General features: G+C 42.1%; 1 protein-coding gene across 1 annotated transcript in view; it reads left to right on the top strand.

The window, feature by feature from the left end:
* The window catches only part of LOC128655446 (glutathione S-transferase A4), a 46,561-nt gene that overhangs the window by 24,849 nt on the left and 2,772 nt on the right, over positions 1 to 18,940 (top strand). Inside the window, exons 3-5 of the mRNA XM_053709069.1 lie at positions 12,506 to 12,557; positions 13,560 to 13,692; positions 16,328 to 16,469. Coding sequence (XP_053565044.1) covers positions 12,506 to 12,557; positions 13,560 to 13,692; positions 16,328 to 16,469 — 327 coding nt within the window. The remainder of the gene's footprint in view (positions 1 to 12,505; positions 12,558 to 13,559; positions 13,693 to 16,327; positions 16,470 to 18,940) is intronic.

Raw genomic sequence — 18,940 nt, 5'->3', positions numbered from 1 at the left:
ATTACCTTTATTCTCCATAGTCTCCAGGGCACTGCCATATGTAAAGGAAACTATGGTGAATATTCGTTTATAGAGCTCTTTTACAGATAGTTGTATACATAATTTTTTATTTATTTTTGTGTGCATAAGGGAATGCTTTTTTATGGCAAAGTATTGTTTTTATTGTTATCCCACATGTATTGCTAAAAGTATTCGAGATGTTTCTTTAAGACTAACCTCTAAGAGGGGACTGGAGGGTGTTGTGAATCTCAGAGTTTAGGACAATCCTAACACCTTGCAAACACTCTGTCAAGATCCTTTGCTGCTTTTTCTTTTTGAAGACAAAGTGGACTGTACATATCAGAAACCATACCCCCACTCTAATGTAGAATCAGCAGTGCAACCCACCATACCACAGGCAAATTCAGGCTGCTTGGTTCGGGAACATAGCATTAAACAGAGGTACACGAGCGGCCTCTGCTATTCCATATTAGAACAAGGCCTCTGTGTCTTAAAAAAAGGTTAAGGATCTAAATGGGTGTAATAGGAGTCACAAACAAAGCACTGAGGGTTTCGGACTATGAGGGCCTATTTATCAAGCTCCGAATGGAGCTTGAGGGCCAGTGTTTCTGGTCTCGCCAGAAACAGCAGTTATAAAGCAAGCGGTCCCGCCTGCCCCATAACCCTGTCCGCCTGCTCTGATGAGGCGGGACAGAGGCGGACAGAGCTCACAAGAGCTGCTGGTACAATGCTGAATACGGAGAGCGTATTGCTCTCCGCATTCAGTGATGTCTGTCGTGACCTGATCCGCACTCTCGGATCAGGTCCTGACAGACATTTGATAAATAGACCTCTATGGCAGATCATTAACCTTTTTTAAAAAAAAAATGTGTGACTTTAGTGTTCCTTTTAAAAGTAAGAAACACCTCTTCACATTGTTGTTAGAATCTCAGACACAGCTTTCTTCACACTTCTGTGAACTACTCTGTGATCAGCTTCTGCTTGAAGGAGACTGTGCATGTAGCCAAACTAAAGCTATATGAGAGTATTGTGGGCAGAGGAAACACACCTGTGCATTTAATGTTTACAAGCAGGGGTTTGACAGTAAGTGCTTTTGGTATTGATGCATACTGCATGTTTAGTTATGTATGATCTATTTTTCAAGAGCAGAAAAGCTATAGTTCAATACACTGTTTTTATATCAGTTTTAATTCCCCACAATGGGGACTCGGAACTAGAAGTTGTTGGCTGCAAGGACATACAGGTGCTTACAGGAATAAAAATTACACTTTGTAGGTTTGACGGATACCCCCGGCTACCCCCGACTGGGGTAGCTCCGCCAAACGGGTCTTGCTTCCTCCCTGCCGACTGCAGCTATGTAGCTGGCAAGTGACCACCAGCTTGTAGCCACTTCCTGATGCCTGACAGCACCAGTACTCAGGGTCCCACCCTGTGGCAGGCTCCAGCTACCCAGACTAGGTAGCTCTGCCCAGAGTGTCTTTCCTCTGCCTGGAACAGGCTGCGATGTAGCCCAGGAAAGTGATTTTAGCTGGAGCCCACCCAAATAACTAGACAGACTAGCATTCAGGTGAAAAATAGAACTGATTTTATTGTACAACATACACTCCTTTTATACACACAGCTCATCTTGATAAGACAAAGGACAATCCCACTATTTTCCCGCCATTGCCGCCCCTCCAGACAGCCCAGGCACCTCCATAGGGAGCCATAGTCTCACATAATCCCATAACCTAAGGGCGCACTTCCAGGGGTGTCATTTTAAAGCTCTCGGTCCCATATGCCACAGTTCAAAACAGCATGTTTCGTTACTGGGGACCGGAGTTACAGTCCGTTGAAGTTATGGGGTTAGGGGTGGTCCAAAACCCCCAGTTCCCAAAGGAGCTCCCCTCTGATAATTGTCACAGCTCTTGTTCTCCCTAGGGGCTACCAATCCCCAAAAGAGCAGAGCTCTGGGGGGTAAAGAGCTGCTGGAGCGACCAGTGGTAAAGTTAGCGGGTGTCCTGTGGGCTTACCGGGAGTTCCAGGAGCCCGGGCCAGCCTGAGAGGAGTTAGGCGGGTGTCCGTTGTGAGTGCGGCCGACCGGGAGTTCCAGGAGCCCGGCAAGCCTAGGAGGGTTTTCCTGGTTCATACACCAGCTCTCCACCAAACAAGTTTGGAACACAAAACCATGGCAACCAAAGCTTCCAGAGATTGTGGTTGCCTTTTGCTCTGAGGAGCCCAAAACCACTGAGAAACAACAGGGGTGAGGTTGTAGGGGGGGTGGGGGGTAGCCTTAGCCATCTGGTATCCGTGACATCTTCCCCCCCCCTCCAGTTTGGAAGACCCGGCTAGACCCTTAACGGGTCGGCCTGGGCTGTCCGACGGTGGCCCTCCACTTCTCGGTTGCTGGGAGAGGTTATCCCATCTCTCCTGAGCTTGGGGCATCCTGGGGGGTTCCTGCTGACGTTTATACCCTGCGCCCTAGGCGCAGGGATAGTCACAAAAGGCAACGTCCCGATCAAGTTTTCTAAGGGCTGGCTCCAAAACAATTGCTGTTCCACAAGTTCCAGTGTCCTAAGTTCCATGGCCACACTGCCTCTCTCTTTGACACTCCTGTTTAGTATCGGCTGACCCACCCACAAACAAAGCTAGTGCCAGTTTCCCAGCTGTATTCTCACCCCAGACCAGAGGGTTAGGTTGCTCCTTGGTGGGGCAGGGTAAAGCTCGGGTGCCCAAACATGTGGCACCAACTGGATATACTTTATCCTCCTTGCCCAATGCAACGCCTGCCCTCAGTGAGAAATACTCCGGGACAAGTAAAGGGGTAGAGGACCCTGCCAAGCTACTGAGGGGGAGAGTCAGTCTGTCTCTTCTCCCGAGAAGGAGATCTAACCGCTGGGGAGGAGGGAGGTCTGCTGTCTCTGTTCCATGGGAAAATGTGCTGCCGCTGGGGAGAGAGACAACTGTCTCCTCTCCCAGAAAGGGATTCGGGGGGAACCACTGTGGGGAGAGATATAGATAACCGTCTCTCCCTGCAAGGGGCTTCTCTGTAAGGGGAAGGAGGATGACTACCTCCGCTCCCCGAAGGATGGATCTGCCGCTGGGGAGAGAGGACCGACTGTCTCCTCTCCCAGAAAGGGGGTTCTGCTTACGGGGAGGGAGGACGACTACCTCTGCTCCCAGGGGATGGCTCTGTCACTGGGGAAAGAGACGGACTGTCTCCTCTCCTGCCTCTGCTGCTGGGGAGAGAGGACCGACTGTCTCCTTTCCCCAGAGAGGGGGTTCTGTTTACGGGGAGGGAGGAAGACTACCTCCGCTCCCAGGGGATGGCTCTGCCGCTGGGGAGAGAGACCGGACTGTCTTCTCTCTGGCTCCTGGGCTCTGCCGCTTTGGAGAGAACCGGACTGTCTTCTCTCCTGGCTCTGCCGCTGGGGAGAGAGACCGACTGTCTTCTCTCCTGGCTCCTGGGCTCTGCTGCTTGGGAGAGTTATTGACATCCATCTCTCCTGCAAAGGGTTCTCTGTAAGGGGAGGGAGGACTACTACCTCCGCTCCCCGGGTTTCCTGGAGGCTGTTTACAGGTGCTGGGCAGAGGCCGGCGGCTCTCTGCCCTGTTGTCAGTACTTCTGCTGGGGTGGCTCCCTTGTCCAAGTATATAAGCTCAGAGCCAGACTGCTGATCAGGTATCCCGCAGCCCTGGTTCCCTTTTTTCTTTGCTGCCACTCCTCCACGGTCGAACTCACCATGAATCCCAGAGGGCTGCACCCAGATCTGTATGCACCTGGCATGCTGCTTAGCGAGATCCAGCAGCCTTTTGTATTCCTTGACCAGTGCCTCTTCTTGGTCAATTAAAAAATCCAGATTGTCCAGCAGCCAGGTCTCCTCCCAAGAGATCCAGGCAGTTCCTCTTGGAGCCCAGGAGATATCCTCCAGACCCTGGTCTGTCTTGCTCCAAACTGTGGGTCCTCTATCCTTTTTGTAAACAGCAATCCAGGGCCGCCGAAGCCCTCTGTGGGGGAGCCTTCCTCCAGCCATGGCTGGCGCTTGCATAGCGGAGCCATTGGAGGGCCCGATAGCTGTCCTCCATCCACATCTCTTGCTGGGATCAGTCTATGTAGAACAGCTAGCCATTCATTCTTTGGCTGTTCTCCCAGGAAAGGCCTCTCACGGTCCACCGAACCCGGAATCTCATGGTCATTCGTGGGGAGGACCTTTTAATTTTCCTGCTCCTATTGGAGAGCCTCCCAACCAGAGGTCTCGGAGGGCAAGGTTCCTCCATGCCAGAACGTCCTGTTCCGAACAAGGATCATTTGTTCCGGTCATCATCTTTTGTACTCTTCCTAGGAACTCTGCCTCCATATTTACCGGCTACTGTGGTACGTCTCCTCTGTCAGCAGAAACTGTGTGAAAGAAGCAGATCCCACCGCTGCCAGCCAAGGTGACTGATACCCCGGCTACCCCGACTGAGTAGCTCCACCAAATGGGTTCTGCTTCCTCCCTGCCAACTGCAGCTATGTAGCTGGCAAGTGACCACAACCTGTAGCCACTCCTGATGCCCGACAGCACCACTACTCAGGGTCCCATCCTGTGGCAGGCTCCAGTTACCCAGACTAGGTAGCTCTGCCAGAGTGTCCTTCCTCTGCCTGGAACAGGCTGCTATGTAGCCCAGGAAAGTGATTTTAGCTGGAGCCCACCCAAATAACTAGACAGACTAGCATTCAGGTGAAAAATAGAACTGATTTTAATGTACAACATACACTCCTTTTTATACACACAGCTCATCTTGATAAGACAAAGGACAATCCCACTATTTTCCCGCCATTGCCGCCCCTCCAGACAGCCCGGCACCTCCATAGGAGCCACAGTCTCACATAATCCCAAAATCTAGGGGTGGCAGTTTCGGGGTGATCCCGGTGGAGCGGCGGCACTTCCAGGGTGTCATTTTAAAGCTATCAGTCTCCAGATGCCACAGTCCAAATCAGCATGATTCGTTACTGGGAACCGAAGTTACAGTCCGTTGAAGTTATGGGGTTAGGGGTGTCCAAAACCCCCCGTTCCCAAAGGAGCTCCCCTCTGATAATTGCCACAGCTCTTGTCCTCCCTAGAGGCTACCAATCCCCAAAAGAGCGGAGCTCTGGGGCAAAGAGCTGTTGGAGCGACCAGGGGTCAAGTTAGCGGGTGTCCTGCTGTCCTGTGGACGACCGGGAGTTCCAGGAGCACGGCAAGCCTAGGAGGGTTTTCCTGGTCATACACCAGCTCTCCACAAAACAAGTTTGGAACACAAAACCATGCAACCAAAAGTTTCCAGAGATTGTGGTTGCTTTGCTCTGAAGAGCCCAAAACCACTGAGAAACAGGGGTGGGGGTAGCCTTAGCCGTCTGGTATCCGTGACAGTAGGGTTGAGACCCCATCTTAGTCACCAGGACAAATGTATGAATGGTAAATGGCCTTTGTGGTGCAGGCCCGCTCTTGCAACTGCTGCTTCCTAACCTCTCTGCCATCTCAGAGGTGGTGGATTAAAACCATACCAGACTGATCCATTTTTTTTTATTATTATTAAATCTCCTTCAATGTAGCTCTGTTTTTAGAAGCAGCACAGTATTATAGGAGTTGCATAGCATTCTGGAATTTGCCTCTGTTTTTTTCCCACTGCAGTTCTGCAGCATCCATTGTACAGTGGTGGGGAGTGAACTTCCTGGATGGAAGATTTGCATATTGAACCCTCTCCTCCATGGTATGAGCCCCTTGCGCACACTGTGGAAGGCAGCTGGGAGTACTGGCTCCCACCAGCTTTTTAACCGCAGCAAAGAATAAGGTTCTCTAAATGGCAATGTGCTCTGAGTTAACAGTTTCTGCACAGAATACTCCTCACAACTGGAATATTTTGTTAAATGTATTGCCAATAGTTACAAATAGAGGAATGTTTATTTGGCATATTTTAGTTAGTTTAGGCTTTAATATGTTTAACTTATGTTGGTTCTTTTGTGTTAATTTGATTGTTTTTTGTTTCTTCTTTTAAACTATATAATGCAACAGATCAAACAAATAACTAAGCACTAAATAATAAAACTATATGTTTTATCTATTTTTATTTATACATTAGGATCCAGATAAAGACATTTGTTTTATCACAGCTCAAAAAAAAAAGTAACATTGCATCAAAGTTTAGCATATAGTGCCTGTACAATGTATAGTGTGCTAGTAAACTAGGATTAGTTGCATTTTGGGATAACACAATTACAGTGGATTACTGTGTCTACTCCAGTAACTTGTTCCAGCTGGCTTCTCCAGATAAGGCAAGTAGTGTGGGAAGTTTTGCCATTCAAAACCAGTTGCAGCAAACAAGCTGTTAATGCATTTAAAAGATGTTCACCTGCTACAATACATTTTATTACAAGGCTGCAGAAAAATCTTGTAGTGACACATTTACTGTCCATTTAAGCTGTTGTAAAGATTGTTTTAGGTAGCCAATATTAACACTCAGCTAGATTACGAGTTTTGCGTTATAAGTGGCTCGGTAATAACTTGCAAGTTATTGCCACCGCTCATCTTTAATAGCGCTGGCTGCATTGAGCTCCATACCGCACACAAATACCAGCGTTGCTTTGAACTGGTTTGACGTGCTCGTGGCACGATTTTCTCATAGACATCAATGGGGAGAGCCTGCTAAAAAAAAAGCCTAACACCTGCAATAACGGAGCGTAAAGCTCCGTAACGCAGCCCCATTGATGTCTATGGGGAAACCAAATCTATGTTTACACTTAACACCCTAACATAAACCCAGAGTCTAAACACTCCTAATCTGCTGCCCCGACATCGCTGACACCTACATTACACTTATTAACCCCTAATCTGCCGCCCCCAATGTCGCCGCCACCTACATTTACACTTATTAACCCCTATATCTGCCGCCCCCAACGTCGCCGCTGCCACTATACTTAAAGTTATTAACCCCTAAACCTCTGGCCTAACCCTAACACCCTATCTTTAATATAATTTAAATAAATCTAAAAACAAATTGCTATCATTACCTAAAAAATTCCTATTTAAAACTAAATATTTACCTATAAAATAAACCCTAAACTAGCTACACTATAACTAATAATTACAATTGTAGCTATCTTAGGTTTTATTTTTATTTCACAGCTAAGTTTGTATTTATTTTAACTAGGTAGACTAGTTAGTAAATAGTTATTAACTATTTACTAACTACCTAGTTAAAATAAAACCTAACCTGAGTTACACTAACGCCTAACATTACACTAAAATTAAATAAATTACATTAATTAAATACAATTAACTAAATTACCATAAAATAAACACTAAATTAAACAAAATAAAAAAAGAAATGATCAAATATTTAAACTAATTACGCCTAATCTAATAGCCCTATCAAAATAAAAAAGCCCCCCGAAAATAAAAAACCCTAGCCTACACAAAACTGCCAATAGCCCTTAAAAGGGCCTTTTGCGGGGGCATTGCCCAAAGATATCAGCTCTTTTACCTGTAAAAAAAAAAAATACAAACAACCCTCCAACAGTAAAACCCACCACCCACACAACCAAACTCACCAAATAAAATCCTATCTAAAAAACCTAAGCTCCCCATTGCCCTGAAAAGGGCATTTGGATGGGCATTGTCCTTAAAAGGGCATTTAGCTCTTTTTTGGTGCCCAAAACCCTAAGCTAAAAATAAAACCCACCCAATAAACACTTAATAAAACCCCCGAAGATCCACTTACAGTTTTTGAAGACCAGACATCCATCCTCATCCAGCCGGCAGTAGTCTTCAGCCAAGCGGGCAGAAGTCCTCAACGAAGCCGGGAGAAGTCTTTATCCAAGCTGCAAGAAGTTGTCCTCAAGGTGGGCAGAAGTCTTCATCCAGACGGCATCTTCTATCTTCATCCTTCCGACGCGGAGCGGCTCCATCTTCAAGACATCCGACGTGGAGCATTCTCTTCTTTCGCTGGCTATTGAAGAATGAAGTCTCCCTTTAAATGACGTCATCCAAGATGGCGTCCCTTGAATTCCGATTGGCTGATTGGAATTAAAGGGTAAAAAATCCTATTGGCGGATGCAATCAGCCAATAGGATTGAGCTTGCATTTCCTAGTGGCTGTTCTCAGTCAGCCAATAGAATTTTATTTGGGGGGTTTGATTGTGTGGGTGGTGGGTTTTACTGTTGGGGGTTGTTTGTATTTTTTCTTTACAGGTAAAAGAGCTGATTTCTTTGGGGCAATGCCCCGCAAAAGGCCCTTTTAAGGGCTATTCACAGTTTAGTGTAGGCTAGCTAGCTTTTTTATTTTGATAGGGCTATTAGATTAGGTGTAATTAGTTTAAATATTTGATAATTTCTTTTTTATTTTGTGTATTTTTTTTATTATATTTTTTTGTAATTTAGTTAATTGTATTTAATGTAATTTAGTTAATTTTAGTGTAATGTTAGGTGTTAGTGTAACTCAGGTTAGGTTTTATTTTACAGGTACATTTTGTATTTCTTTTAACTAGGTAGTTAGTAAATAGTTAATAACTATATACTAACTAGTCTACCTAGTTAAAATAAATACAAACTTGCCTGTAAAATAAAAATAAACCCTAAGCTAGCTACAATGTAAATATTAGTTATATTGTAGCTAGCTTAGGGTTTATTTTACAGGTAAGTATGTAGTTTTAAATAGGAATTATTTAGGTAATGAGAGTAATTTTTATTTAGATTTTTTTTTAATTATATTGAAGTTAGGAGGGTTAGGTTTCGGGGTTAATATATTTATTTAGTTAATGATGTGGGAGGCTAGAGGTTTAGGGGTTAATAACTTTAGTATAGTGACGGCAGCGATGTTGGGGGCGGCAGATTAGGGGTCAATTTATGTAGGTGGCGGCGACATTGGGGGCAGCAGATTAGGAGTTAATAATATTTAACTAGTGTTTGCGATGCGGAAGGGCAGCAGTTTAGGGGTTAATATGTTTATTATAGTGGCGGCGATGTCCGGAGCAGCAGAATAGAGGTTAATAATTTAATTTTAGTCTTTGCGATGCTGGAGGGCCTCGGTTTAGGGGTTAATAGATAGTTTATGGGTGTTAGTGTACTTTGTAGCACTTTAGTTATGAATTTTATGCTACAGCTTTGTAGCGTAAAACCCATAACTACTGACTTTAGATGGCAGTACGAATCTTGTCGGTATAGGCTGTACCGCTCACTTTTTGGCCTCCCAGGCAAAACTTGTAATACCGGCGCTATGTAAGTCCCATTGGAAAAAGGACATTTTGAAAGGTGCGGTAGTTAAGTTGCGTTACGGCCAAAAAGGTGTGCGGTATAGCTGTACCTATAAGACTCGTAATAGCAACGGTAGTGAAAATGCAGCGTTATGAGCCAAAACACAAAACTCGTAATCTAGCCGACTGTTTGGCAAATGCAAATATTGAACCTTGCAGCAAAGATGGTTCTTAGATTATCAATGTTGAAAATATTTATATTTGTTTTGGTGATCATTAACAATATTTGAAATGTTTGCTATCCAATCCATTTTTTTTCTTCTCTCCTCAGCACTTATGACAAATACATATAAAAAGATCCATTCTCATTCCTGCAGTGATAAACTTGTTTTATGTGTTAAACAGGGGTGTAAGAAGACCTCACAGTGGCCCTGGGCAAAGTCTTTAGTAGGGCCCTCTACCCATTTCATTCAAAGCTAAATAAATGTGCCTCCTCAAACGAAGTCCCTGTCTCAGCTGAGACCCCTATAGTTATGCCCTTGACAGAGACACTACATAACCTTAGGGAGCCACTCGCATAAATATAGCAAGACTGCTGAAACCAGGCAGTTTTCTGGGACAAGTCAATCTAATTCCTGCAGCTGAACATGTTTACAGTAGTCTGTGGAGGGAAGTGATTGGTGTCTACAGATAGAAAACTCTGTGCAGAGCTGTTTGACCTAACTAGATGAAAATCCAGGGCCGCCATCAGGGGGTGACAGGGGTGACTCCTGTTAGGGGCCCAATGGGCCAGGGGGGCCCCATGAGGCAAGAACTAAAAAAAAAAAAAATGTTTTTAAATGTTGGCAGCCACCAGTGGGTACTACAGCAGAGTGCTAATTGAGCATGGGAAATGTTATTACAAGGAGTAAAGTATTAGCATTTGAGAGGATTTTTGAGTGTGCACTAAACCACTATGCACAGTGTGAGACAGACTTGGCACTTTGTTTGTACAGTGTGTGCCTGAGTCAGACGGTAGATCACTTTCATTTGCAGAGGAGGTAGGACTTACTTAGCAAATGTTTTTTATTTCTTTGTGCAATTTTGGATTGTAACTTCAGTGTGGTAGTAGTTGTATGGTGGGGTCAGGGGTCCATACAAGCATTTTTTTAGCAGCAGTGTATTAATGGTTATTTGACAATGCTGTAGAAATTCTATATTTAAAACCATGCAGAAATGTTTCCTCCTCAATACACAAATGGTATATATATATTACATTCCAGTTTACTGCCCCTTTATGCAAGGACTTTCCAGATGCAAAGAGGCATTTTATCTAAGATTTTTACATCTGCATAAAATGCTATACTCTCAGACTAAGGTTGCTCAGTTTGTCCATTGTCTGTTCCTTTTTAGGACATTTTGACCTTTTCTACTGATTATTCACATCTTTCTACAGACTTTGAGACTAACGAGACCTTTCCGGAAGTCACCAATCCACCATTTAACCTTTAAATTACTGTTTAGGCAGTTCAGGGCCCTTCCTTTCAGCCACTGCGTGCTGTTGTCATCATTTAGTTGGCATCTTCCTTTACAAAAAGATAATCAGAACTCCATATTTTGTTTTCTAAATCTCCTTTTTTTTTACAAAATTGCAGTTTACCTCATTACTTGTCAGGTCAGTGTAAACAAGTGCTAAGTGTCTGTTTGGGTGTCTGTGTCTGAGTGTGTTTCTTTGCGTGTCTGCTAGAGTGTCTATATGTGAATCCTTATGTGTGAGTGTGTGTGTTTCAGTGTATGAGTGTGCCTGTGTGTGTATATTACTACCTTTACAACATTTCCAAGTTTAAATAGACACTTAAGAATAAAGTGCATATACGTTTTTAGTCAATTGGTCAAAAATTGCATATGTCAGAGAAGTGGGGGGGGGGGGGCCCTGATCAATGGTTAAGTCAGGGGCCCCAAAATTTCTAGTGGTGGCCCTGTGAAAATCACTTGTGTTGGTGACATAAAGAGCAGCTGAGGGGCTTTTAGGAGTATGCAATATGTATATATGCATAAAAATCATTTGCAGTTTTAATGGAGACTGCACACAAGAGAACAGAAGAGGCAATACAGCAAATAGATAACATAGCGGTACTTACCTCCTTGCAGCAGGGGCCACACACATAAAGTGCAAGCACTACTAGTAGACTCTGCCTGTGCAAGCACTACTCTTAGCCTCTGCCTATGCAAGCACAGAAGCGCTACTCGCAGCCTATGCAAGCACAGAAGCGCTACTCGCAGGCTATGCAAGCACAGAAGCGCTACTTGCAGCCTCTGCCTATGCAAGCACAGAAGCGCTACTTGCAGCCTCTGCCTATGCAAGCACAGAAGCGCTACTTGCAGCCTATGCAAGCACAGAAGCGCTACTCGCAGCCTCTGCCTATGCAAGCACAGAAGCGCTACTCGCAGCCTATGCAAGCACAGAAGCGCTACTCGCAGCCTATGCAAGCACAGAAGTGCTACTCACAGGCTATGCAAGCACAGAAGCGCTACTCGCAGCCTCTGCCTGTGCAAGCACAGAAGCGCTACTCGCAGCCTCTGCCTGTGCAAGCACAGAAGCGCTACTCGCAGCCTATGCAAGCACAGAAGCGCTACTCACAGCCTATGCAAGCACAGAAGCGCTACTCGCAGGCTATGCAAGCACAGAAGCGCTACTTGCAGCCTCTGCCTGTGCAAGCACAGAAGCGCTACTTGCAGCCTCTGCCTATGCAAGCACAGAAGCGCTAGTTGCAGCCTCTGCTTATGCAAGCACAGAAGCGCTACTCGCAGCCTCTGCCAGCTGTGATGATGATTTGAGAGTCAACTAACGACAATAACCAGACTCAGAAATAATAAAAGCAGAGCATGTAAATGAAAAATTATGGTAAGCCCCATGTAATTTATTGTGACAGTTACCCCACCTCAATGTATCCAGTTCTGAATGAGTGGGCACTCTTGAAGTGTAGGCCCTGTTTCTAAATGTATAACAAGTTTGCTTTCTTTAAGAGAACTAATCTAATTTTTTTTGATCACCTTTTCCTTTAAGCTTGAAGTGATCTGCTTTGTTATTGTGGTAATGGAGGTTTGGGACAACAACCCTTAACCTTGATTTAGATATAGGAAGGCACGTTTCCTGAATCATGCTGTGGTATGGCAACCGCTTCTAAATGCTTTTTATTAGTTGTGCTCTTTGCAATGAATGATTAAATGTGTTGTTGTTATGCTATTAGGCTCCAGTATTCTTTTAAATATTGTAATGATAATTCTGAATGGAAAGGCATCCATATGTGTAACTTTTATGTATTTTCTTTTGCAGTTTGATGAAGTATTTTTGGAAACCAAGGAGAAGTATGAGAAATTAATTAAAGGTACAACATGCATGTGTATTTGTTGTCTAAGATCTTTATAATACTAATATAAGAAAATGTTACAAATGATGTATAAGGCAGTATTTACTAAATGTAGACTCTTTTCTTTGATTGTAGGCATTTGAGATTTTTCTATATTAATTCTATGGGGTCGACTAAAATGAAGAATGATTTTTCACAAAAACACCCCACCCCACTAAATAATGCAGTACAAGTTTATCACTTTTACAAATATACTCCATACACCCAAATGTTCATGCCCCCCCCCCCACACACACACATATGCACATATACACACACACACACACATATGCACATATACACACACACACACACACACACACACATACTCTCTCACACACACACACACACACATACTCTCTCACACACACACACACACATATGCACATATACACACACACACACACACACATACTCTCTCACACACACACACACACACATACTCTCTCACACACACACACACACACACACACATATACACATATACACACACACACACACATACTCTCTCTCACACACACACACACACACATACTCTCTCACACACACACACACACACACACACACACACACACACACACACACATATGCACATATACACACACACACACACATACTCTCTCACACACACACACACACACATACTCTCTCACACACACACACACACACACACACATATGCACATATACACACACACACACACACACACACATATGCACATATACACACACACACACACATACTCTCTCACACACACACACACACACACACACACGTTGTTTTCTGCACTAGTTTGGAAGCCTGACCTATAATTGCATTCTTTCCCTTTTTACTGATACAAAATAATAACCCATACATTACCTGGATACAACAATGCAGTGCTCATTTAACTATTTTCTGCTGCTTGAGCATCATCTTAGACAATTACATTTTGTATTCACAAAAATGCTATGTTGATATATATACTTTATATTTACACAGATGGATATTTACTTTTTCAACAAGTTCCTATGGTGGAACTAGATGGCCTAAAGCTTGTACAGACAAGATCCATCCTGAGCTACATAGCTGCTAAATACAACCTGTATGGAAAAGACATAAAGGAGAGAGTCAAGTAAGGACATTGTATTTAGTTTGTTACATTTCTGTTATCTCTATCGTCAATGACCTCTGTCTGTGAGGATATTGTCCCATTAATCTGCTGTTATTAAAGGGACAGTATACACTAACTTTCATATAACTGCATGTAATAGACACTACTATTAAAAAGAATATGCACAGATACTGATATAAAAATCCAGTATAAAACCTTTTAAAAACTTAGACGCTCTAAGTTTAGGTTAGGCTGAGACACCCAGTGAAATTGGGACCTGGGAAATCAGGAAAATACACTTCCACCCCCCACCCCTGCATATGAAAAGAATGATAAGACAAAGAGGAGTCAGCAGGAGTCTGTAAACGCGTGTATACATCTTTTGGGGTTTGGTTAGGAGTCAGCGCAATGTTATTAAATAAGAAAACTATACATTGTTATGAAAACACTCCCAGATGGGCTATATAAATGGATCATCTACAACATATTTATGCAAAGAAAACTCAAGTGTACAATGTCCTTTAAATATTGTCTCTCTGTATTAGGTAGTCTTACTTCCCCTAACCATACTCCCCACTAAAAAAAATCCTTAGGCCTGATACAATATTCTACTGCTACTGTCCTAACAAGATCTCCCCCAAACACTGCCTCTTTACAAGATCCTCCTATTGGTAAACTCTCCAAATCTAACCCTCTCCTATATGACCCTCATTTGTAATTCGCCACCTATGTTATTCCCCTCCCCATCACAATTGACCTGGCTCCAGAAAAAACCTAACCCACTTAAATTACACCAAAATTCCTTACTTAAAAAGGTCTAATAAAAGGACACTCTACACCAGAATTGTTATTGTTTAAAGATTTATAATCCCTTTTATTACCCATTCCTCAGTTTTGTATAACCAACACGGTTATATTAATACACTTATTACATTGTATCTAAGCCTCTGCAGCCCCCTTATTTTAGTTTTTTTGACAGACTTGCATTTTAGCCAATCAGTGCTGACTCCTAGGTAACTCCGCGGGTGTGAGCACAATGCTATCTATATGGCACACATGAACTAACGTCCTCTAGTTGTGAAAAAAATGTCAAAATGCATTCAGATAAGAGGCGGCCTTTAAGGGCTACAAAATTAGCATATTTGCCTACCTAGGTTAAGCTTTTAACTTAGAATACCAAGAGAAAAAAGCAAAATTGATGATAAATGTAAATTGGAAAGTTGTTTAAAATTACATGCCCCTGTCTGAATCGTGAAAGTTTATTTTTGACTAGACTGTCCCTTTTAATCTTTTCCTAAAGTCAACCTAAAGGGCTCGATTTATCAAGCTACGGCGCACACATATGCGCCCCTGTCCACCATAGCTTACCTCTAGCGACTAAATTCCACCGGCAGAATTCAGCATTGCACAAGAACGCTATTTTGCGATTTTGTGCAATGCTGCCCTCGCACAGCCAATCATGTGCGGACAGGACCTGTCAATCTCCCTGGTCGGACGAGACCAACGGAGAGATCGAAATTCTCCACCTAAGAGGTTAGGAAATACAGATTCTTGTGGGAACCTGCAGTCGTAGGCAGGCGAAGCCTTTGATAAATCGACCCCAAAGGGTCATCAGCCTTTTCTTGCCAGGAGCAGAAGGTCCTCTTCGTCGTCATTCTTGCAACTTTCAGTTTCTTAAAAGTGGTGCTCTCCTCTATTTATTACGCATATATCAATCCAGAATGTGTAATTGGGTTACCCAATCATGATTTTGGAAAGGGTGGCTAACTTAAAATTGAGTTTACCTTCTCAATGTATGACAATGGTGGGGTAAAGACAGTACAGACCACTATCAGCCCTAATTATGCAGCAAAAGATAGTGCTATAGGTTAACTGCATGTAGTGATGCTCACAGATTTGTATAACTGTTCCTATATAGTCGCCACTTGTACTACACTCAAACAACAACAGTTTTGCGAGATTTGTATCTATGTAGCAATCCTGTCACTATAGTGTGCATGATGATTGTGTTAGCCCTATGGCACTGAACAGTTAATGCATTCAAAAATAAGCTAAAATATATATATATAATTAGTGATTAGAGAATAATGTTGCATTATTTATCAAAGGGAAACAAAGGGTTATCTAGATTTAATTGATAATACATTTCCTCTCTTCCTATTCTCTGGTTATGCTATTTTATCTACTAATGACCTCCTTCATACATTTTTTGAATAGACCCTAACTCTTTCAAGACTTTGTGCAGTTAATAGATATTACACCACTGTTGGCAATTTGCTGCTAGGTTCTATTATTGACAACTAAAATAAACCTCTTTGTAATTCTTGGCTATATAAGAAGTCCAAGAGAGGTCTCAATGTGTTTAGAAGGTTGGCAAAATGAGAGCTATTGTTTATTTCCATATCATTGGTCTACAAGTACTATTTAGACAAATTGCTGTTTGATCTTAACTTTTCAGTTTATATTTGATTAATGATGTAAACTTGCTGATGTCTAATAGTATAAGACTATTTTTAGGTATTTTACAGTACTTCTGTGTACCTGTATATGTTGATTATTGATTTACAAAAATAAATAAATGCTAGTTACCAATAAATTAAGACTTATAAACACGTTGGTAAAAAGTGATGACTTTTATCATGACTTTATTTTTCAGGATTGACATGTACTCTGACGGAGCAACTGACCTGATGATGCTGATTATTTCCCAAGCTTTCCTCCCTGAAGCTGACAGAGCAAAGCAAGGCGACCTTGTAAAAGAGAGAGCATTAAACAGATACCTTCCAGTCTATGAAAAGGTTTGGCTAATTTCTTACCAATTCCTAGATGCCTACATGATTATTATTAAGGAATCTGATGTGAACTGACCAATTGATTGAGGGAAGTCTGCTGATTTCAGGAAAGGGGAGAAAAAACATTATATAAAAGCAGATTGTCAAACACAGAAGACCTTTTTCAGCTGGAAATGGTTACATTTAAGGACTTTCAAAAAATGAGATATATATATTAGAAGCAGTTGGAATGTTTGGTTTTTAATATGTTTATTGAGACAATAAATGCATTACATTTTTCACACTTATCATGTAGCAAAATGTACAGATGTTATGAAACGGCATAGGCATTGTAGAATATGACATTCTATGTGAGTTGTTGCAGGATGATAATAAATACACTGTATTAGTATCTAGGAATTAAGCAAACGATGCAGCAACTCATTTTTTTTTAATTGTTTAAACAATATATATAGTTATATGTCCCCTTCAAATGTAATCATACAACTAGTGAAATGTTATCACTAAAGTAGTAAACAAGGGCCTCTCATGGACTCCTGGAATGGTACCTTTAACTGAGGGGGATTTCAGGGTTGATAAAGAAAAATAGGGTTTTCGAAGGATGCATTTTTCTATGCTCACCTAGTAAGGAATATCTGGGGGGTGGAGTTGGCGGAAAAGTACTATAGGAGCTAAAATAACTGTATAGAATACAACCTGAAATATAGTGTACAAAACAGATAGATGTGAGCTATTAGGTTACAATATAATTAGAGTCAAAACTCTGATATAGTTCAGTTTTAGTATGTTTCATCATTTCTTGTTATTAGTGCTTATTCTTAGTCAGTTGGTAGGCTTAGTTACCAGCAAATCTGCAGAGTAGTATACTAAGCTCGTATAAAGTGATTTTAAAAAGATTACACCCAGGAGAGCAAAGAGCACTCACACATACAAACAAAATGTCATAATATATGCACCTATGATAAAAAATTAGTATATCTCCCATTAAGGTTTGAAAATAGGTCTGCCACTCATCAACTGGGGAAGCCATACAGATAGGTGTTGGGAGTATAGATCTGGTGGAAAACTTATAGGAAATGGCAAGTCCCGCTCTAGCTGTAGCTCCACTAAGATAATTGCGTTCTATATAAGTTATAGATATAGTGAGATATATATATCTATACCTTTAACTAATAGGCATTAAGAGAGGTTCCTATTCTTCTAACTCATAAGAACTTCTTGTCTCAGGGGCAGTATAATGTAGTCTGTTCAGATTGTGGATAGGATGAAATATAGGCATAAGACAACTAGTGACCAAATAAACCTAAACCATAAATACATCACAAAAAATGCAACACAGAGGGTAGCGTAAAATGACTAATATCTCAGATCCTCCAGCCTTTTTATGCTGAGGGTAAATTATATAGAAAGAGGCAGACTCTGTAAAAGGTTATCTTCAATATCCAACTTGAAGTGTATTATTGCCATCTCCATGTGGGCAGAATTGTATGAAAGTGGTTTCCCAGCTACACATCCTATTTCGCAGCTCTAGGTTAGTGTTTGCTCAAGCAGGATAGATTGTGAAAGTTATCAATTTTATGTTTTGATTTTAACCATATTTATGCAATATATTTACTGCAGAATACAATGGTGGCAGTTCTTACCTTCCTATTACTTTCTATAAGTTAGTCTCAAAAATAAGCATAAACAATTTTTGCTATCCCTGGACATATTCCTCAAGTCGTAAGACCAAGGGAGCCTCATCGTCCCGGCCGCTGACAACGTGGCCCACTTTTTTAATTTAAAGCCATGGAGAATTCTCTACATATGTATGCAAAAATGACTGCTGTAAAGCTATGTCGATCAGAACCAATATATGTAGCTGAAGGTTCTTTTGAGGGCTAACATCCAATGGTCTCAAGGTAGTCCTCTGCAGTGTTTTTGTTTGTAAATGTGTATGCCTCTGTATGAAATCGAGCACTACAAAGAGGCTGTGTTTGATAGGGAAAAAATAATAATAGTAATATCCCTTTAATGTGGTAATGAGCACTTGTATGCATCTTACATTGTGGTTGTCTGTCTCAATAGCCTCAAAACACGTGCAGTAATAGAGCATGTATATAAAGACAGTTCACTTGTTAATCACTCACCCAAGATAACGATATCAGGCTAAGTTAACATGCATAAGTTTGCTTACTTGTGGTTGCGGTATAGTCTTCCTTGATCAGTGTTAGCATTACCTTGTACACCGGCCTCTCACCGCTGTTGTCTCCCTCAGTACACCTGAGGGAGACACGCTGGGCTGGTGATGTCAAAAGAAGCGAACGTGTGCTGCCTCTTGCTCCAAAAATGTAACAATGAAAGAAAAGTCCAAAAAGCATGCAACAAGGAGAAAAGTAAAACTTGATAGGCTGACGGTCCTGGACTTGTTGATACCAAGTGAATCCTTTGGTGAATTCGGTGTTTTAAAAGAAATTCAAATAAGTCAAGTTTTTTAC

The sequence above is a fragment of the Bombina bombina genome, chromosome 4 (genome assembly GCF_027579735.1).
Source record: "Bombina bombina isolate aBomBom1 chromosome 4, aBomBom1.pri, whole genome shotgun sequence".
In the NCBI taxonomy this organism is placed as follows: Eukaryota; Metazoa; Chordata; class Amphibia; order Anura; family Bombinatoridae; genus Bombina; species Bombina bombina.
This window is presented reverse-complemented; position numbering and strand designations above follow the sequence as displayed.